Raw genomic sequence first — 20,917 nt, 5'->3', positions numbered from 1 at the left:
AAGGATTATTCTTATTATTAGGGCTCAAGCCTGGAGGGCGAGAGCCCTATTGTTTTCCTTAGGATTATTTTTTATTATTATTATTTTTTTTTTTCTAACATTACGGGGGCTTTTGGGGCCCTTAACATGCTTAAAAAGTCTTGAAAATTGGCACACACATTGGAACCTGCGGCCATTAGGGCCGGGCAGAGACTGATACACGGGCGTGGCACAGGGGCTCTACAGCGCCCCCTGGAATATGGAGGGCCATATATTATACATACTTGTACGTAGACACACGAAACTCGGTACACATATAGAACTCATCAATAAAAACAACTTTCGTATTGCATATCATAGGCTCCGCCCAACAGGAAGTTGGCTATTTAGGGTTTATTATTCATATTTGTCATCAAAGTTGTGGGGGCTTTTGGAGTCCTTAACATACTCAAAAACTCTTGAAAATTTGCACACACTTTGGAATCTGTGGCCTTTAGGAGCCTGCAGAGGTTGGGACCCGGGCGTGGCACAGGGGCTCTACGGCACCCCCTGGAACACAGTCATAAATGTTGATTTATAGCTCACACATAATTGCACGTATTAATATGAAACTCAGTACACATATAGATCTCATCGTGCCGAACAACTTGCGTATTGCATGTCATAGGCTCCGCCCAACAGGAAGTCAGCTATTTAGAGTTATGTAAAAAGCGCATGCTCTGGAATTTGATATACTTGTCATAGGTTTTTTACTCGATTGCCACCAAACTCGGTCAACATGATCTCAAGACATTGGGGATGAAAAATTGCCAGGGGATTTTTGATATCTCGAACGGTTTGCTCGTAGCGAGGCGTTGAATTTATGGCGAGAATTGAGAAACAGGAAGTGTCTAATACCATCCACATACATTTCCTAATTTTAATCAAACTTCATCAGATTATTCATTGTATGATGGCGATCGCATATATGTGACTATTAGGAGTCAAAGTTATAGCGCCACCAACTGGCAGCAGGAAGTGTGTCATTTTCAAAATGCTTTGAATTCAGCATCTTATTTTTACTCGATTTGCTTCAAACTTCATCAGAATAATGTTAAAACACAGCCGATACTAAATCTGCTGGGGGGATATTGATATCTAAAAATATTGTTGCCGTGGCAACATGTCAAACTGTAATACTTCTCAGGTGATTTTGAGGCATATAACATGCTTAGAATTTCATCAAACTCAGAACACATATCAGTATTAGTGACAGCTAGACACTGGCAAAAGTTCATAAGAGGGCGTGGAAGAGGCACTCTATAGCGCCACCTTTTGTCAAAAGTGGGGGGGTTAGTTTTAGCTACAGACACCAAACTCAGTACAAAAATTGTTCTCATCAAGACGGACAACTTTCTAATTCACAGTCATCAGCTACGACCAACAAGAAAGTCGGCTATTTTGATTTGAATGTGGATTGTTTTTTACATTTAGCTGTGAATTAATGCATACTGCTCAGAGGAGAGTAACACTATACACACCAAACTTTGTCTACATGTTGAAAAAACATTGAGGAACTTAAATTGTGAATGGGTTTTGGATAGCTTGGATGGTTTTGTCGTGGTGATTTTTTTAAATGACAGTAAAGATGGAATTATTAATTTTCCTGCATTTTTAAATTCCAAACACTTCAAAACCTTTTTTCATACAGAAAAAAAAGTTATTCTGAGTAAATATGCATAGTTTCATGACTTTACAACACTGTATGGATAACAGAAAATGAAAAAACTGTCAGACATCTCATCTCACTCTGTCCATCTGTTTGAGTGAGTTGTGCTTAGACTTCCATTGTCTGAGACAAAATGCGCCCCTAGGTGCAATTCCCGGACTAAAAAACGGAGGAGACTGTCTTTTGGTTTCACTTTTAAATCGGTTAAAATACAAATAAATACTTGGATTTAATTCACACTGACAAGCTAAACCAACATATATGATTATTATCAGGTCAGGGCTCATTAATAATTGATGTGTGGTCAGTGATACGTGAGAAACACGAGAGATGAATCACCGCTCTGAGCAAGAGCTTGTGGAATGATGAGCTCAGAAAAAACGAGTTTATTCTTGTTTTATAGCTATTAAAAATAAAGTATTGCAGCGATATCACACAATTCACCAATTAGAGCACACCAAGAGCTAAATTAAGATGTTTTTGAACTGTTTGTGTGAAAATGAAATATTCGCGGCTGCCCTGAAATCACTGCCTCCGATCAGCGCGCACAGTGTCACAAGTTCAAAACTAACGAATTTATTCTTGTTTAAGAGCTTTTTAAAATAAATTATTGCCATAAATGCACACAATACATCCATTATAACACAACACGAGCTAAATGCAGGTGTTTGTGACCCGTTTAAGTGTGCAAGACTATTTCATCAAGCACGGTGAGTAATGGCTTCTCCTACAATTGTTATTTGCACCTCTTGCCACATGTACCGTTTATCTATCTCTGTCGCTGATGAGGGATTCACATGTGATAAATGCAGGGAAATAGTTAGGCTGACAGAGAAGATTTCAGAATTAGAGACACGCATCCAAACTTTAATTGAGGACAGTAAGAATGTTAGGGCTCTAGATATGGCTTTGGATGCGTCTAGCTCAGGGACTCCTGTACATTGTCCGGTTCCAGCAGAGCCCCTGCAGCAGGGCAACTGGGTGACGGTGAGGCAGCGTAGTCGTGGGTCAAAACACCGCTCTTCTGTTCCGATCAAAACATTAAACAGGTTCTCCCCACTCAGTGATGCACCCACTGAGAAACCTGATGAAAGTGCTCTAGTTATTGGCGACTCTATTGTACGGAACGTGAATATAGAGACACCAGCCACCATAGTCAAATGTTTACCGGGAGCCAGAGCGCCTGACATCTTGGCAAATTTAAAAGTGCTGGCTAATGCTAAGCGTAAATACAGTAAGATTGTTATTCATGCCGGCGCTAATGATGTTCGACTTCGCCAGTCGGAGATCACTAAAAATAACTTTAAAGAGGTGTGTGAACTTGCAAGCACGATGTCAGACACTGTAATATGCTCTGGTCCCCTGCCTGCTTACCGTGGTGACGAGATGCATAGCAGATTGTCATCACTCAATGGCTGGATGTCTAAGTGGTGCCCACAGAATAACATAGGTTTCATAGACAATTGGACGAGCTTTTGGGGCAGACCTGACCTGTTTAAAAGAGATGGTCTTCATCCCTCCTGGGGTGGTGCTGCTCTTCTGTCTAGAAATATGGCACATAGTCTTAGTGTTTATACTTGACTAACTGGGGCCCAGGTCAGGAAGCAGACAGACTGGCTAAACCGACCGTCTGCTAGCTGCCTCCCGTCACAGAGGTCAGTTAATTCTCAGCACATAGAGACTCTTTCACCTAGATATCACACTATAGAGACTGTGTCTGTTCCCCGAACTAGAAAATACAAAAAACGTCCAAACCAAGTTAAGGTTAACAATTTAATTGAGGTTCAACAAATAAAACACAAATGCAATATGGATAAACAAATGATAAAGATTGGCTTATTGAATATCAGATCCATTTCTACGAAAACACTTTTTGTAAATAATATGATAACTGATCATAATATAGATGTGCTCTGTTTGACAGAAACTTGGCTAAAACCTGATGATTACATTATTTTAAATGAGTCCACCCCCCAAGATTATTGTTATAAACACGAGCCGCGTCTAAAAGGCAAAGGGGGAGGAGTTGCTTCAATTTATAACAACGTTTTCAGGATTTCTCAGAGGGCAGGCTTCAAGTATAACTCGTTTGAAGTAATGGTGCTTCATATAACATTATCCAGAGAAACCAATGTTAATGATAAATCCCCTGTTATGTTTGTACTGGCTACTGTATACAGGCCACCAGGGCACCATACAGACTTTATTAAAGAGTTTGGTGATTTTACATCCGAGTTAGTTCTGGCTGCAGATAAAGTCTTAATAGTTGGTGATTTTAATATCCATGTCGATAATGAAAAAGATGCATTGGGATCAGCATTTATAGACATTCTGAACTCTATTGGTGTTAGACAACATGTTTCAGGACCTACTCATTGTCGAAATCATACTCCAGATTTAATACTGTCACATGGAATTGATGTTGATAGTGTTGAAATTATTCAGCCAAGTGATGATATCTCAGATCATTATTTAGTTCTGTGTAAACTTCATATAGCCAAAATTGTAAATTCTACTTCTTGTTACAAGTATCGAAGAACCATCACTTCTACCACAAAAGACTGCGTTTTAAGTTATCTTCCTGATGTATCCGAATTCCTTAGCATATCCAAAACCTCAGAACAACTTGATGATGTAACAGAAACTATGGACTCTCTCTTTTCTAGCACTTTAAATACAGTTGCTCCTTTACGCTTAAGGAAGGTTAAGGAAAACAGTTTGACACCATGGTATAATGAGCATACTCGCACCCTAAAGAGAGCAGCCCGAAAAATGGAGCGCAGCTGGAGGAAAACAAAACTAGAGGTATTTCGTATTGCTTGGCGGGAAAGTAGCATATCCTATAGAAAAGCATTAAAAACTGCTAGATCTGATTACTTTTCTTCTCTTTTAGAAGAAAACAAACATAACCCCAGGTATTTATTCAATACAGTGGCTAAATTAACGAAAAATAAAGCCTCAACAAGTGTTGACATTTCCCAACACCACAACAGTAATGACTTTATGAACTACTTTACTTCTAAAATCGATACTATTAGAGATAAAATTGCAACCATTCAGCCGTCAGCTACCGTATCATATCAGACAGTGCACTATAGACCCCCTGAGGAACAGTTCCACTCATTCTCTACTATAGGAGAGGAAGAATTGTATAAACTTGTTAAATCATCTAAACCAACAACATGTATGTTAGACCCTATACCATCTAAGCTCCTAAAAGAGGTGCTTCCAGAAGTCATAGATCCTCTTCTGACTATTATTAATTCCTCATTGTCATTAGGATATGTCCCCAAAACCTTCAAACTGGCTGTTATTAAGCCTCTCATAAAAAAACCACAACTTGACCCCAGAGAACTTGTTAATTATAGACCAATCTCGAATCTCCCTTTTCTGTCCAAGATACTAGAAAAGGTGGTATCCTCACAATTATATTCCTTCTTAGAGAATAATGGTATATGTGAGGATTTCCAGTCAGGATTTAGACCGTATCATAGTACTGAGACTGCTCTCCTTAGAGTTACAAATGATCTGCTCTTATCATCTGATCGTGGGTGTATCTCTCTATTAGTTTTATTGGATCTTAGTGCTGCGTTTGACACAATTGACCACAACATTCTTTTGCATAGACTTGAACACTTTGTTGGCATCAGTGGAAGTGCATTAGCATGGTTTAAATCGTACTTATATGACCGCCATCAGTTCGTAGCAGTGAATGAAGAAGTGCAGTATGGAGTACCTCAAGGCTCAGTACTAGGGCCGCTACTCTTCACGCTTTATATGTTACCCTTGGGAGATATCATCAGGAAACATGGTGTTAGTTTTCACTGTTATGCTGATGATACGCAGCTCTATATTTCCTCGCAGCCTGGTGAAACACACCAATTTGAAAAACTAATGGAATGCATAGTCGATATAAAAAATTGGATGACGAGTAATTTCTTACTGCTAAATTCAGAAAAAACAGAGGTGTTAATCATAGGGCCTAAAAACTCTGCTTATAATAAACTAGAACACTGTCTAAGACTTGATGGTTGCTCTGTCAATTCTTCGTCATCAGTTAGGAACCTAGGTGTGCTACTTGATCGCAATCTTTCCTTAGAAAGCCACGTTTCTAGCATTTGTAAAACTGCATTTTTCCATCTCAAAAATATATCTAAATTACGGCCTATGCTCTCAATGTCAAATGCAGAAATGTTAATCCATGCATTTATGACTTCAAGGTTAGACTATTGTAATGCTTTATTGGGTGGTTGTTCTGCACGCTTGGTTAACAAACTACAGCTAGTCCAAAATGCAGCAGCAAGAGTTCTTACTAGAACTTACTGTGTGTGTGTGTGTTAAGTGAATTAGGTGTGAAACTATCAGGGAGCATTTAGTCTCCAGTGCCAACATTTTACAGAACTGCCACTTTCCTGGAGTCTCAGAATTACAATGTGTCAGGTTCTGAGAAATCAAAGATTCCAAAAAATGATTTAATTAGAATACCATGAAGTATTGTGAAATACTATATATTAAGACTTTATATATAGGCTTTATGAACAGATTAGAGTGACTTGTGAAGGACCAGCACCACCTCCTCTTGTCCGATGGGTTGAGGAATATATCTTCCAGAATCCGGGATTAAGATTTAGGAACTCATTTTTATTCCACCTCCTTTCCTGAAAGTCTGTCTTGCAGAATTGACTAAAAATTAATCTTCACATTAATTCCTAATTATTTTGCAATTATTTTTGTCAGTTCTTCTTGACCTGTTTTTTTTTTCTTCTTCTTTTCTGACCTCATGACCCAGTCAGCATTTTTGTGCAATGGTCAAGTCTTAACTTATCCATTTCTGTATTGCATTTGTGTTTGATATTTCTCATGGGTATTTCATAATTTTCGACTTTGAGTTAAAAAAGTTTGAGTTAAAACTCTTTTTTGGCGCATTTCATCTGTAAAAGAAAACATGCCTAATAATTCTGCACATGAATATAAGGAGTTTTTCTCTTCCAGCTTTCCTGGACTATTGTATAGCACTCATAAATGATTAAATAAAAAATAATGGTAGTTATTAAGATTGATATGGTTTGGAATTGGTAAAATGTGCTTGGAAAAAAAATTACAATAAAACAATGTTTTAATGTTTAAGTTTGGAATATTAACTGACATGAATGAATGCTATATAAATATTGTTCATGTTAACATAATGTTTATAAATGAAATCTTATTGTAAAGTGTTACTAAATATATATATATATATATATATATATATATATATTGTTCTGTGAATGTGATTTTAAAGTCTAGATGATTCCGATTAACCCTTTAACCGCCATATCCTTTAAAACCTCACTGCCAGAGGGATATTGTGAATGCACAGTTTACCTGATGCCACTGGGGTGGCGATGGCATTGGTGGCTTGAGCCCGCCATCGCAGCTATATATATATATTTTTTTTATTTATTTTTTTTTTTTTTATTAAACCTTCCGGGGGTTTTTGGGGGCCTTAACATGCTCAAAAACTCTAGAAAATTGGCACACACATTGGAATCTGCGGCCATCAGGACGCTGCAGAGGCTGGGACCCGGGCGTGTCACAGGGGCTCTACAGCGCCCCCTGGAACACAGTCAGAAATCTTGAACCATAGCTCACACATACTTGCATGTATTTATATGAAACTCGGTACACTTATAGATCTCATTGAGCCGAACAACTTTCACACTATATGTCATAGGCTCCGCCCAACAGGAAGTCAGCTATTCAGGGCTGTTTAAAAAAAGCATGCTCTGGAATTTGAAATACTCCTCTGAGGTTGTCAACCCGTTCGCCACGAAACTCTGTGAACATGATCTCAAGACATTGGGGATGAAAAATTGCGAGGGGATTTTTGATATCTCGAACGGTTTGCCCGTGGCGAGGCGTGGAAATTATGGCCAGAAATGAGAAACAGGAAATGTCTAATAACATCCACATTCATTTCCTGAATTTGATCAAACTTCATCGGTTTGTTCGATGTATGATACCGATCTTATATATGTGACTATTAAGAGTCAACATTATAGCGCCACCAACTGGCAGCAAGAATTGAGTCATTTTCAAAATGCTTTGAATTTAGCATCTTATTTTTACTCGATTTGCTTCAAACTTCATCAGAATATTGACAAAACATGACCGATGTAAATCTGTTGTGGGGATATTGATATCTCATATATTGTTGCCATGGCAACGTGTCAAACTTTAATATTTTGTTATGGTGATTTTGAGGCAGACAACAACCTCAGATTTACATTAAACTCAGAACACATATCAGTATTAATGATATCTAGACAATGGCAAAAGCTTTTAAAAGGACGTGAAGGAGGCACTCTATAGCGCCACCTTTTGTCAAAAGTGGGGGGGTTAGTTTTAGCTACAGACACCAAACTTGGTACATAAATTGTTCTTATCAAGACGGACAATTTTCTAATTCACAGTCATAAGCTACGACCAACAGGAAGTCAGCTATTTTGATTTGAATATGTATTTTTGGGCTTAATTCGGCTGTGAATTAATGCATACTCCTCACAGGGGAAATGAACTATACACACCAAACTTTGTCTACATGTTGAAAAAACATTGAGGAACTTAAATTGCGAATGGATTTTGGTTAGCTTGAACGGTTTTGCCGTGGTGATTTTTTGAAATAACATTAAAAAGGGAAACATTAATTGTCTTGTATTTTTAAATTGCTGCTTCCAAACATTTCAAAACCATTTTTCATTTAGAGAACATGCGATATATGCATAGTTTCATGACTTTACAACACTGTATGATTAAAATAAAATTATAAAACTGTCAGACATCTAAACTCACTCTCTGGCATTCTCTCTGTGTGAGGGAAAGGAGGGGGAGGGGGAGGGGTGCTTGAGGGCCTGCCTGACAGAGAGAGAGAGAGAGAGAGAGAGAGAGAGAGAGAGAGTTAACATCTCTTTAATCACCAGAAAAAAACAGTAATTGTGTGTTGTTGATATTTTTTTTCATCATTAAGAAAGCTTAAGAAATCTCTAAATCATTTTCTGTCAGTTTTGGGGACGAAAAAAAAAAAAAAAAACTATTACAATTTGTAGGGCTCAGACAAAATTATTTTATATGTTAATTTTAATTATGTTAATTGCAAAATAAAAAAAGATTTTAAAAATACATACACGTTGACTTGTATATATTTTTTTGTTCTGATAATAATTTTAAACTAATTTGATACTGACCTATGACAGACATTGTGATACATGACATGACCTGAATTTACACAATCTTGCTGATTTAACAGTAAAACAGTTCAGCTCACAGATAAAGACTAAGCTGTAATGCTGGCAAAAATATTTTACAAATGCTTATAGATCAATAAAATAGTTAAAAATGCTTTTTCACAAAGTGCATAATAATAAGGCATGTTGATATTCTGATGACATTTTTTTTCCAAGCACATTTTACCAATTTCAAATCACATCAATCTTAATAAATACTATAGATTTGGTATTTCATGATTTATGAGTGATATATATAATTGTCCTCGAAGGCTGGAAGTGAAAAGGCATGTTTTTAGGCATGTCTTCTTGTCATGAATTGGTCATAGAGCTCATTGTAGCAATGCTTCAGGTGTTGAAATAGATTTGTTATACATTATACAGGTTCACTGTTTGCAGAGTGTATACAGTATGTGTATGTGGTGCAGACGCAGCAGCAAGAGCATGTTATTGTAACACACCAATACCTACAAAAAAGACTCTTGGACCAAAATTCTAAATCCAACAGGAACTCAGTTATTTTTTATATTATGAGCAAATGTTGTGTAATTTTTGTCATTTCCAGGCTTTGTATTTTAACGAACTCCTCCTAGAGATTTATTCAGATCATTACCAAATTTGGTATGCCTAATCTAAAGGCCTTTGCGATGTTAAATTGCGAAGATTTTGAGTTTTCGTTGAAGGCCGTGTGTGTGGCGGCCTGGCGAATTTCGATGATTCGCCATGAAACAGGAAGTTGCTATAACTCACACATACAATGTCCAATCTGCCCCAAACTTCACATGTTGGATAAGACTCCTGACCTAAACAGATTGACATGCCCAAATTCAGTTATAGTCATAGCGCCACCTATTGGCTACAGGAAGTGACATATTTTAAGCTGCGACAAACTACTCCTAGAAATTTTTGACATCAATATCTTTTTTGTGGTCAGTCTAATCTAAAGGCCTGTGCGATGTTAAATTGTGAAGATTCTGAGTTTTCGTTAAAAGGCGTGTCCATGACGCCGTGACAAAGTTCGATGTCTCGCAATGGGAATAAAAGATGTTATAACTCAGGCATAAAATATCCGATCTTGCCCGAACTTCACATGTGTGATAAGGGTCCTGGCCTGAACACATCTGAAGGCCAATATTCCATTATAATGATAGCGCCACCTGCTGGCAACAGGAAGATTGGCAAATATATGGAATAAACTTTGATATATATTCCACTTTTATTTATGAGTTTAAATGCATATTTCTCACCGTTCACCTATTTACTAAATCCATTCGCTGCTGGTAAGCCCGGGTGCGAGGGCCCGTTCATCGCTGCTTGCAGCTTTAATTTAATTTTAAATTTTAATTTCCATGCAATTCTGGTAGGACCAAATCATTTAAGCATCTGTCCTCGTGTTTTGATGCAGGATAGCAAGTGTGAGTAAAATTACTGTCGCCCTTTAAGGACCGTAATACGGAAAAACTGGCAAGTAAATATCTTTAGAAACCACTTGGAAGTGAATAGCACATAACTGCTGTTAACCCATTTGCTGCAAGCATCGCCAACGGCCCCAGTCTACTATCGTTTCACTTTCACAGCACGTTAAACATCACTCTCTTACTTGATCTGGATAAACCGCGCATCAATTGAAGTCTAAAGACTTTGGCTTTTATATTTGACCAATATTTCGATAAAACATCATTCCAGTGATAATTTTCCATCATGTCAGGAAAACTATTCCTATTCCTGAATGGTAAACGTCAAAGTGTTAGCTCGTGGACAAATGTTGATCATGGATCTAGTCAGAAAGAATCATGAACAGAAACATCTTTATTTTGGGTATGTCATTTCTGTCTCCATGCCAAAAATGGGGGGTGTCCGGTAAGGGGTTAACGTTACTGCTATAATCATGTCTTTCGGTACAACGTCTTACAAGACTAAACATGCTCAATCGTTTCCAAAAGCCTCTGTTTCCACAGTCCATAATACAACGTGAAAACAGCGTTCCAAACGTATCCGCTCGGGAGACCGTCTAAAGAGCCCGGAGGCCAAATGAGAGGAAAGATGCTTTTCCAACAGGAACATAATAAGGTGGACAAGGCTTGAGGAATTGTCAAATCAGGCAACAAATTGCTAAGCTGGTAACACAGTAAGCTACCCATTTATTTTTAGCTTGCCCCATCAAATGTTACTAACCCTTTTTACTCTTCCCACAGCCAACATCTACAGCAGCCGAAGCAAGTAGCCTTTCATGTACCTCCTCACTGCCGCAGCAGTGTCTGCTCCCGCAGGAGCCTTACCTGTATCTCCCCACTGCCGCAGCAGTGTCTGCTCCCCAGGAGCCTTTCCTGTACCTCCTCACCGCCACAGCAGTGTCTGCTCCCGCAGGAGCCTTTCCTGTATCTCCCCACTGCCGCAGCAGTGTCTGCTCCCGCAGGAGCCTTTTCCGTTCTCCCCACTGCCGCAGCAGTGTCTGTTCCCGCAGGAGCCTTTCCTATACCATTCTCCAACCAACGATTTTTATAATAATCATTAGGCGGCCTACCATAATTCGGCTATCAAACCGCTCCGTTATCCCATCTCAGCACTGCATTTCCCGCTCGCCTGTGCTCTCAAAGGATGATGTGAGCCCGTAAGTGAAAAAAAAAAAAAAAAAAACGTCACAGGCAAACCTAGCAGTATTTAAACATAGTATTTTATACTTAATGCCAGTGTATCAGTACGTCCGAAGGTATATTTTTCGATTATTGGTTCCATAGGCTCTTTTCATGCACCTGCATGGTCAAAATGGCAAATAGTAAGCTCAGACAGTATAAAGAATCTTTCTCTTACTCCACCCATGCACGATTACATCGTCGATATGTACCATCGATCTCACGTGCTGACAATGACCACATCGCCGATACATGGCACCTATTTGGGGTACACTAGCACAGGAAATCCAATTTATTTTTCACGCTTAATTTCGGATACTATGATTGCACCAAGATTTTTCGGACTCATTATCGGAAGCAGCTCATTGGATTTGCTAAACAATTATTCAAGTAAGCCTTACAGCGTCTACCCTCGTAGACAAACAGATCATCCTTAGTATCGAACTCCCTGCCAGGCGCTGCAAGAGGGCTCCCGGTTGAACCAACCTTTGCCTTCTCCGTTCAACTATCAGCAAAGCTTACTCGTATGAAATCGCAAGTATTAAAATCCTGCCAGATGCTTTCCCACTTAATCAATCTTGGACTTTCCATCCGACCACCAGCGAAGCTTACCCGATTAAAAAAGGCAGATTATTTTAATAAATAATAATAATAATAATAAATAAAAATAAATATAAATATAAAAATAAATAAATAATAAATAAAAAGACACCGGATAACCTTACCTTTTTCAATCCTATGGCCGGCAAGGCTTCTCTCTTCGATGCCAAGAGCTTGAGCTCCCATCGGATGCTGACGAGAGCCTCCTGGCCAGACAACCTCACCTTTTCCATTCTGCGGCCAGCAAGGCTTACCCGTTCGTTGCCAGGAGCTCACACTCCCTTCGGACGTAGGTGAAAGCCCCCGGCTACCTGCTTTGCCATTCTGTCTTACGTACGGAGAGGTTTACCCATCCAATGCACGGAGTCAGGGCTCCCATTGAATGTAGGTGAGAGCTTCCCGGCTAGACAACCTTACCTTTTCCGTCCTTTGGCCAGCGAGGCTTAACCGTTCTATCCGGGAGCTAAGCTCCTGTTGGACGAAGGTAAGAGCCTCCCGGCCGGACAACCTTTTCCGTCCTTCAGCCAGAGAGGTTTACCCGTTCGATTCCTGGAGCTAAGCTCCCGGCTAGACAACCTGAACTTTTCCACCCTTGGCCAGCGAGGCTCACCCGTTCGATGTGAGTGCTCCCATCGGACGCTGGCGAGAGCCTCCTGGCCAGCCAACCATGACCTTACCATGTGGTTTAGGTTACAAACCTACAAGCAAGCTGTTCAATGCTGCAAGTACCAAACACACAAATAAACCCTCCTGTTCTGAGTTAGAGGCCCCATCGGATGCAGCGAGAGTCCTCCCAGTCGGGTTTTCCTTTCCAACCCTCCCCGTCCGCCGAGGCTTACCTGTCTGTCGCGTGTGCTCCCTTCAGACGTCTGGCGAGAGTCTCCCGGACGTGCCTATGTTTGCCGGCCGCAAACGAGTCTCATCCATCCGATGCCGTGAGTCGGGATCTCCCTTCAGATGTCGCCAGAGTCCTCCTTGTCGGCCAGCCCAAAGCTTTTTATCTGCCAAACCGAGAGGACCCAGACGTCCGTCATCCTGAGTCTCAATCTCCTGTCAGAGGCTTCATGGGCCCTCTCGGTCAGTGTTAGGCCCTTCACCCACTGAATAGCAGGGGGTTTCAGCCAGTAAGGCCCGTACGCCGACACCGTGACCTATTCCGGTCGAGGCAACTCGGGTCCTCCCGGTCGGGCACCACAACCACGCTGCTCCTCCTCATCGGCCGGTAGGGCTCACCGTTCCAACGCCAAAAAGTTGAGCCAGTTGAGCATCGGCTCGATACCGACCGGGCGCCAACAACCACGTAGTTCACTAGCTGCAGCCGGTAGGGCCTACTCTCCCAACCCCCAAGTCGCTCCCTCCGGAGTACGTAGGCCCTTCCAGCCTGCCAACGAGATGACTTCTCAGAAACCAAATCAGCCCCCGCCAGTACTCTGCTTTTTTTTCTTTAAATTGGCGGCTGTCCTCTTGTACATTTGCCTTTTTGGGGGGTACTCTAGGTTCGGGCCATTCCCGAGCTCGGAGCTCTTCCCCGGACAGCACGCCAAATACGCATACAATACCTCAGCTAATTATATGTAAGCGTGAACTAGTGAAATGTAATTATCAATAAGATTCGGGAGGAGTGCGTCAGATACTTAGCCTAATCAACACAGGTGGACCACAATCAAGTAATCAATCCCATGGTATAAATATCGCTGACTTACCTCTATCCATTGACGGTTTATCAGCATCCCTCCTCCACCCCATCTCCTTACTTCAAGTTCACTTGAAGTCTTTAATGAGATGCTAGAAACACTTCATGATGATAGACTTCAATGCCACAGGTCGGTAGTCATTCAGGCAGGTGACAACAGACTTCTAAGGCACAGGGACAATGGTGGTTTTCTTTAAGCAAGTGGGAATCACTTACAGTCTAAGAGAGAGATTGAAGATGTCTGTAAGCACCTCCGCTACTTGGTTGGCACGCGATCTGAGAACACCGCCATGAACACCATCAGGACCAGGTGCTTTGCATGGATTGATCGCTCTTCAGTGGTCTGGTTACATCATGCGAGGAGAAGGTAATAGATGCTCTGCATTTTTTCAGTGTTTTCTTGGCCAGAGAGACACATTTGCTGTTTAGATTGACCTATACTTGGACACGTCTTCATTAGGGCTATGTGGACTAGCATGCTGTGATTTCTGCAACGGTGAATATTTACAATATTCAAAAATTTTTATTAATATTTGATTAATCATTTGTTAATGTTTATGCAATAGCCAACCTAAAGTTCAAACTATTCATAATTTGTAAATGTGTATAAATAATTGCTAATCATTTAATATCTTTACTGGCACTGGACTTTTAGCTGCTGAAAAGGTTTGTGTGAAGGGTGGCTGGACTAGCTAAGTTTAGCTAAATACTTGCTAAAGACATAACAGAAATTGTCATTTTGGTGCAAAATATGTTTTTACTGTCTTAACACTCACATTACTATACTATCTTTAGTATATCATTAAACAGTATATTCCTTGAATCAAAAATCAACAGGAGAGAAAAAAAAAATTGCTAATAATACAAAGTTTTAGACATTGCAGTCAAATCTTGCCGTAATAAATTAGTTTTCAGCTGTCACTGGAAAATTGTTAGAGATTCAGCATTCCGGGGGGGGGGGTGAAGATCATTCCACTATTCAGGAACAGTGAATGAAAATGTTCTGGAAAGTGATTTTGTGCCTTTCTGGGATGGTACCATGAGGCGTCGCTCAATTGTAGATCTCATGCCTCTGGAGGGGCTGTAGATTTGTAAGAATTAGAAGAAGTATGATGGTGCTGAGCCTGTGGCTGTTCTATTTGCAAGCATCAATGTCTTGATGTGAACTGCAACTGGTAGCGAATGCAAGGCCTTTTGAGTCATTGAAGATCAGTTGTGCTGCTGTTTTCTGGATCATTTCAAGAGGTTTCATTGTGAATGATGAAAGTCCAGCCAGAAAAGCATTGCAGTAGTCCAGCCTAGAAATGGCAAAGGGCTGGACAAGAAGTTGTGCTGCATGTTTAGTTAGGAAGGGCCTGATCTTTGCACTGATGTTGTGCAGTGCAAACCTGGAAAATCAGTTTTTCCAATGTGGTCAGAAGTGGACATGTGAGTAAGGATTTTGGTTAAGAATGACTAATTTAAATTCAAACAAAAATTAATAGAATGCAGCCATTACACAGGATGAGGGACAGACATGGAGGATAGGATCAACACAGAGCTTTAATGACGAATTTTTGAGACAAGAACCGGAAAATTAACAACGGAGTATGGCAAGATATACACCTCAACTGAATGGTAACAGTCTTTCTATTTTGCAGGTTGTGGGACTGAAGAGGATGATGAAAGGCCATAGACTAATGTGATTGACGTTGAGGTCGGGCGGAGTTGAGCTGAGTTGGGTTGAGTTGGGCTGTGTATAGTGCGTCATCTAATGGAACCCATCAGCTGTTCTGAAAGTTGTTGCAGTATGTTTTCAGAAAGTATCCAATCTCCTGGTTTTAATTTTTTTTAAGATTAACTTTCACACTCTAAATAGAAACTGGGGGTCTTGATCAGAAATTAAATCTAAAGGTACATCATAGTTTCTGAAGATTTAGTAAAAAGGCTTTAGAGAACTTTTTTCTACTACAACTAGAATGCTTGTGAAGAATTCACAGGCATTGAATAGGCGATGGAAAAAGTTTACCATCAGTTGGGGGATCCTAGTACAAACCAATGGATTTCCTGAGACAGACAGAGCTAACAGTAGCGATTATGAATGAGCAAGATTATTTGTTAGATACCTGTGATACCATGGAGGAATGCACTGAGTCAATGAGGGAAATGTAAAGAATTGATGGAATGTGGGTCTTTCCCTCATGACATCTCAGCAGAATAGTTTCTGACTGAATGGCCTTGGTGATTTGGTGATCTGTTCATCAAGCGATCACTGAATCAAGCTGAATCAAGTCGACGGTTATGAAAGGATGAAGGATGTTCTCGGGAGGTACAGTTGGAGAGTCTGGAGAGTGCAGCTAAGAGAGGGCATCAGCTTTCACATTTTTGGTTGTGGCTGATGGTATCCAGGACAGAGACTTGGGCTTTTTGCATAGTAATGAGGTTAACAGTGAAGGAATTTGGCTGAAGTTGGAGATAAAATGTCTGTAGATGTTATAGCAAATCCAACAGATCATTGTAATTCCTTAACTATAAAAGATAATATCCAGTTTCTGACAGCTTTAACCATCCCCTGGTCCATCTGTGCACTATTGGCATTGATGATGTAGCCAAGAAACTAGTAAGAAGATTGATGAAATTCACATTTCTCACATTTGAGGTAGAGATTATTCTCCTGAACCTTTTTGAGGACAGGTTTAATATGGAGATAGAGATGGAATGGTTGGTTTCGCTCTGGAAGTAAATTAAGATGTCATCAATGTAGATAATAACAAAATGGTGGAGGTACTACCAGAACACTTTGTTTATAAATCCCTGGAATAAAGAGGGTTAGTTGGTTAGCATGTGGCATGACCTGGTACTCGTAGTGTCCAGTTAGTGTTATGAAGGCATCCTTCCATTCATCTCCTCTTCGTATAAAGATGAAGTTGTGTCATGTGTTATTCAGTTGCAGCGTGGTAAAGATTTTGCTCTGTGGAGCATCTTGAGGGCAGAGGGGACCAGGTTTGACCCTAGATTCAGTACAAGTAAAATACTTAAGGATTGTTAAAATCAGATATGTGAATACTTTTGCTCCAGTAGCATTCAAATTGGTCAACTGTAACTTTTAATGGAGTGAAAGTGACGTGACATACAGCCAAGTATGGGTGACCCATACCCAGAATTTGTGCTCTTAATTTAACCCATCCAAAGTGCACACACACAGCAGTGAACACACACACGGAGCAGTGGGCAGCCATTTATGCTGCAGCACCCGGGGGGGCAGTTGGGGGCAACAAGGGCACCTAAGTCGTGGGCTTTGCCAGCCCGAGACTCAAACCCACAATCCTAAGGTTAGAAAAAACGTGACCAAAGAAAAATGATTCGAGAATTTTTAAATATGAGATGAATGAGCACAAATTGAGTCAAGTTGCGATACCAAATAGGACTACAGGCAGATGGTAGTTGCCTTATCTTGACTGAATATGATTATATTCAGAATCACTAAACCATTGACCCTCACATACTCTAAAACACACTTCTTCAGCCAGCATCCACTACAAGGCAATGGCAGGATATGAATTTTGACAACTATGCAGCAATGCACATCAATGTTAACAAACTCATATCATGTCATTTACAAGTTCAGTGTAGACTGCCTGCTAGAATGTTTTTGCATTCTATCCATTCCTAACTCATATGGTAAATGACTGATTGACTTTGAGCTGAAACTACAAAAAGACTTTCATTAATTAATCATTAAAAGGCAGAGTATTTTCAGATATCATCACACTTATGTTTGGTGTCAACTGGAAATTACTCATCCAGTAAAAGCACAGCTGTGTTCTGATAAAGAGAGTAAGAGAGCAAGAAATATACAGAAAGAAACTAGAGAAGTGTAGATGTGTTGGGCTGTGTGTTCCTATTCCACTAAATGGAATTGCAAATGTAATATTTTGCAAACAGAATCCTCAAGTATTCACCACAGTATCTTAAGATGGTAAATGTCAAAACCTTTGCTCTGAGCTTGAGACAGATGTTCTGCTGGCCTGAGCGCTGTTTCTGAAGTTCCTGCTGCTGTATGTGAGATATCCTGCAGTCCTCCAACATGCTCAGAGCCCTCAGGAGCAGCTCTGAGTGATCCCGTTGCCAGCCCTGCAGGATCAGATTCTTCTGTGTAATGCTGAAATGATACCAGTCACTCTGACGCTCATGTGCAATCTACAATACAACAAATAATCACAGATACAGTGACTGTTCACAAGCATGACCAGGAAACAGACTCACTGACACCACCTTAGTTGAAGTATTTTTAACAGCTCTTTTGAGTATGATGCAAGAAGCTTTATACCCCTGAAATTGGTTTTTCTTCCTTTCTAAAGGAAGTTTGTATAATTTGATAGGGTTTGCAGCTGAATTTAAAATTTACCCATTTTTGAGAGATTTAGCTATCTACAGTCAAAAAAGATTGACCTCTCCGTAATAATTGTGGCCCCTTTTGTGTACCTCAGTAGAAACTTATTTATTTGTTGTTAGTAAAAGTTAGGAAATGAAACTTTAAAGTGTTATCTCTGTAATTACATCCTAAACTTATACATCATCTGTCTGTTGATATATAATTATACGACCAAAAAAAAAAAAAAAAAAAATCTTTGATATGACATATTTAAAAATGTATCACCTTCTATGTTGAACAGTAGAGTAAGTGCTGTTTGTTAAAAATCAAATAGCTCAAGTTTACCGTAATTAAGCCCCAGTGCAAACTTAATGGAACAAAATTCAGTACACCTTTTATTACTAATATTCAAATATCTTAAATCTCAACACGTACTCAATCCTCCTTGACAGTTTTGCACAAATTTCTAGATTCTGATTTTTTTTTTTTTTTTTGCTAAATATGTTTTATTATTATTATTATTATTATTATTATTGGACTTAAGTCAGGTGAAATACTTGGCCAGATCAGGTTTTTTTTTATTTTTCTTTAGAAACTTTTAGGAACAAGAAAAAAACTATTAAGTGTGACTTAGATCATGGTCAGTCATCTTGACATCCAATGTTTGGGTAAATGCACCAATAATCTATAGATTGTAAAAGTATCACACTGTCTGTGGCATCATTTTAGAAGAAAAAACTCTACAGCTCTGATTATGATACTGTGGATTATTCTGCCCCATCTAATCATAAACTATGTTCAGTGTTTTTGTTTTTTATTTTTCATAAAAGGAAATATTTACTTGGCAACTTCAACTACAAGTGACTTATAGTATACAAGAGAAGTGAGTACACTCCTCGGCAATGTAGCAAAAAATGTCAAAGAGAGTTATTAAAATTTTGATTCATTTGACCTTTTTTGCTAAATTGTTGAGGAGTGTACTCACTTCTCTTGTACACACTTGTGCCATCTACTGACAAAGCTATGTAGACTGCAGACAGAAATCAGAAAATGATCAGAAAATTATTTTAAATACATCTTTTCAGTGTCACTGAGGTGAATCTACATCCCCACCAACAAGCATTTTAAACACAGTAGCTTTATTTTACATAAAGTAATAATAATAATAATAATAATAATAATAATAATAATAATAATGGAAAAAAAGAAAAAAAGTATTCTATGAATTATACAAGGGAGTTTACTGTATGTAAACTATAAAGAGAAAATCATCTTACGTCTTAAAAAAATAAGCTTTTCGGTTAGTTTTGACAAATTTCTGGTTCAAGCCCCACCCATATTAATTTATTCCTGAATAGAAACACCAAAACAGACAGATGTTCCTTTATGACCAGATACATTTCTGCATTTCTGCATTTGTAACTTTTCAGCTAGTTCATCCAGTTTTTACAAAAGAAATGCCATATTTTTGTGTATATTGGTATATATAGGGCTAGGATATAATATTGTTTGGTCAGAACAGGACAACCCTATATGTATGTGCATACGGGTTAACGTATGGGTGACTCTGCACAACTCTCTGCTTTATCAGACCTCACCAGAGAGAGAAAGACAAAAGGAGACCGCTATATGAAGGAGTACTGACCAGTTTCTGTTTGGATATATGTGGCAGCATTCTCTGCAACATGTCCATGTAAAGTGAGCGCTGGCTCCGCAGACTTGGGGAATACTGACTTATTATGTGCTGGAAACACCCATGATCTTCTGCATTCCAGCCACAAATTCTGAGATAAACACACACAGTATACAGATGACACTTCACAAATTATATTTCCAAGATTATACTGGACCGGCCCACTTCTGAAACAACAAAACAAAGCAAAAACGTTCTAAAAAAATGTTGTGATCAAGTTTAGCATCATTCTTAATGGATTTGTTTAAAAATAATAATAATAACTTCTAACTCTACATGGATTTGGAACAAGTCATGACCACTGTAGGTGATAATAAAGAGTTAATAATAATATGTTATGAGTATGTTACCTGTACAAGCCTTGCAGTTTGGTCTCCACTATCGCTAATCTGAGTTTATATTTATCCGTGAGAGAATGAAAGCTGTCGATAAGATCTGATCTGAGTTCAGTATATGGGCAGTCTGCAATAAAGATCTCATCTGGAACCTTCTCCAAATATGCTACCTGGTCTTCCATTCCAGCAGACAGCAGGTTCTCCTATAGGATAAATACAGTTTTATCTTCAAACATGGTTGAAAAAATGTTTTACTACAAATTAATGAGACTTATAGTACAAACACATTGTACAAATTTACACACCCTAATATCACTGATTAATGTTTGATTAAATACTCTTTAAAATGAAAACAGAAGTTTTCTGGCTATTTGTTAATGTCTTTTTAAGATAATCTTTTTGAGGTATCATTTATTTTTATTTTTTTTATGTTCTTTAAAATGAAAATGACCTGCCACCTGACTGGCTGGTAGTCAACTGTGATTCATGACGGTCATTGAACAAAAGGCTAATGGCTTAATTAAATAATAATAATAATCAAAAGGCATTTAAATTATATTTTACATAATAAATTAATTTCAAATAGAATGATCCTTACGAAAGCCTGTGGCCAATTAAAATCAGCATTTAAAGGTCACATAGCATATTTCAACAAATGAA

The 20,917-nt window shown here is 39.1% G+C and overlaps 1 protein-coding gene across 2 annotated transcripts in view; it reads right to left on the bottom strand.

The window, feature by feature from the left end:
• Positions 1–20,917, bottom strand: part of LOC113053282 (coiled-coil domain-containing protein 148) — a 120,689-nt gene that overhangs the window by 37,373 nt on the left and 62,399 nt on the right. The window contains exons 8-10 of one of the 2 annotated variants that reach the window (XM_026218189.1): positions 20,273–20,460; positions 19,875–20,013; positions 17,848–18,054 (exon numbers count right to left, since the gene is read on the bottom strand). In XM_026218189.1, the coding sequence (XP_026073974.1) occupies positions 17,848–18,054; positions 19,875–20,013; positions 20,273–20,460 (534 nt within the window). The remainder of the gene's footprint in view (positions 1–17,847; positions 18,055–19,874; positions 20,014–20,272; positions 20,461–20,917) is intronic. The other variant, XM_026218190.1, reaches the window with a different exon arrangement.

The sequence above is a fragment of the Carassius auratus genome, chromosome 34 (genome assembly GCF_003368295.1).
Source record: "Carassius auratus strain Wakin chromosome 34, ASM336829v1, whole genome shotgun sequence".
Lineage (NCBI taxonomy): Eukaryota > Metazoa > Chordata > Actinopteri > Cypriniformes > Cyprinidae > Carassius > Carassius auratus.
This window is presented reverse-complemented; position numbering and strand designations above follow the sequence as displayed.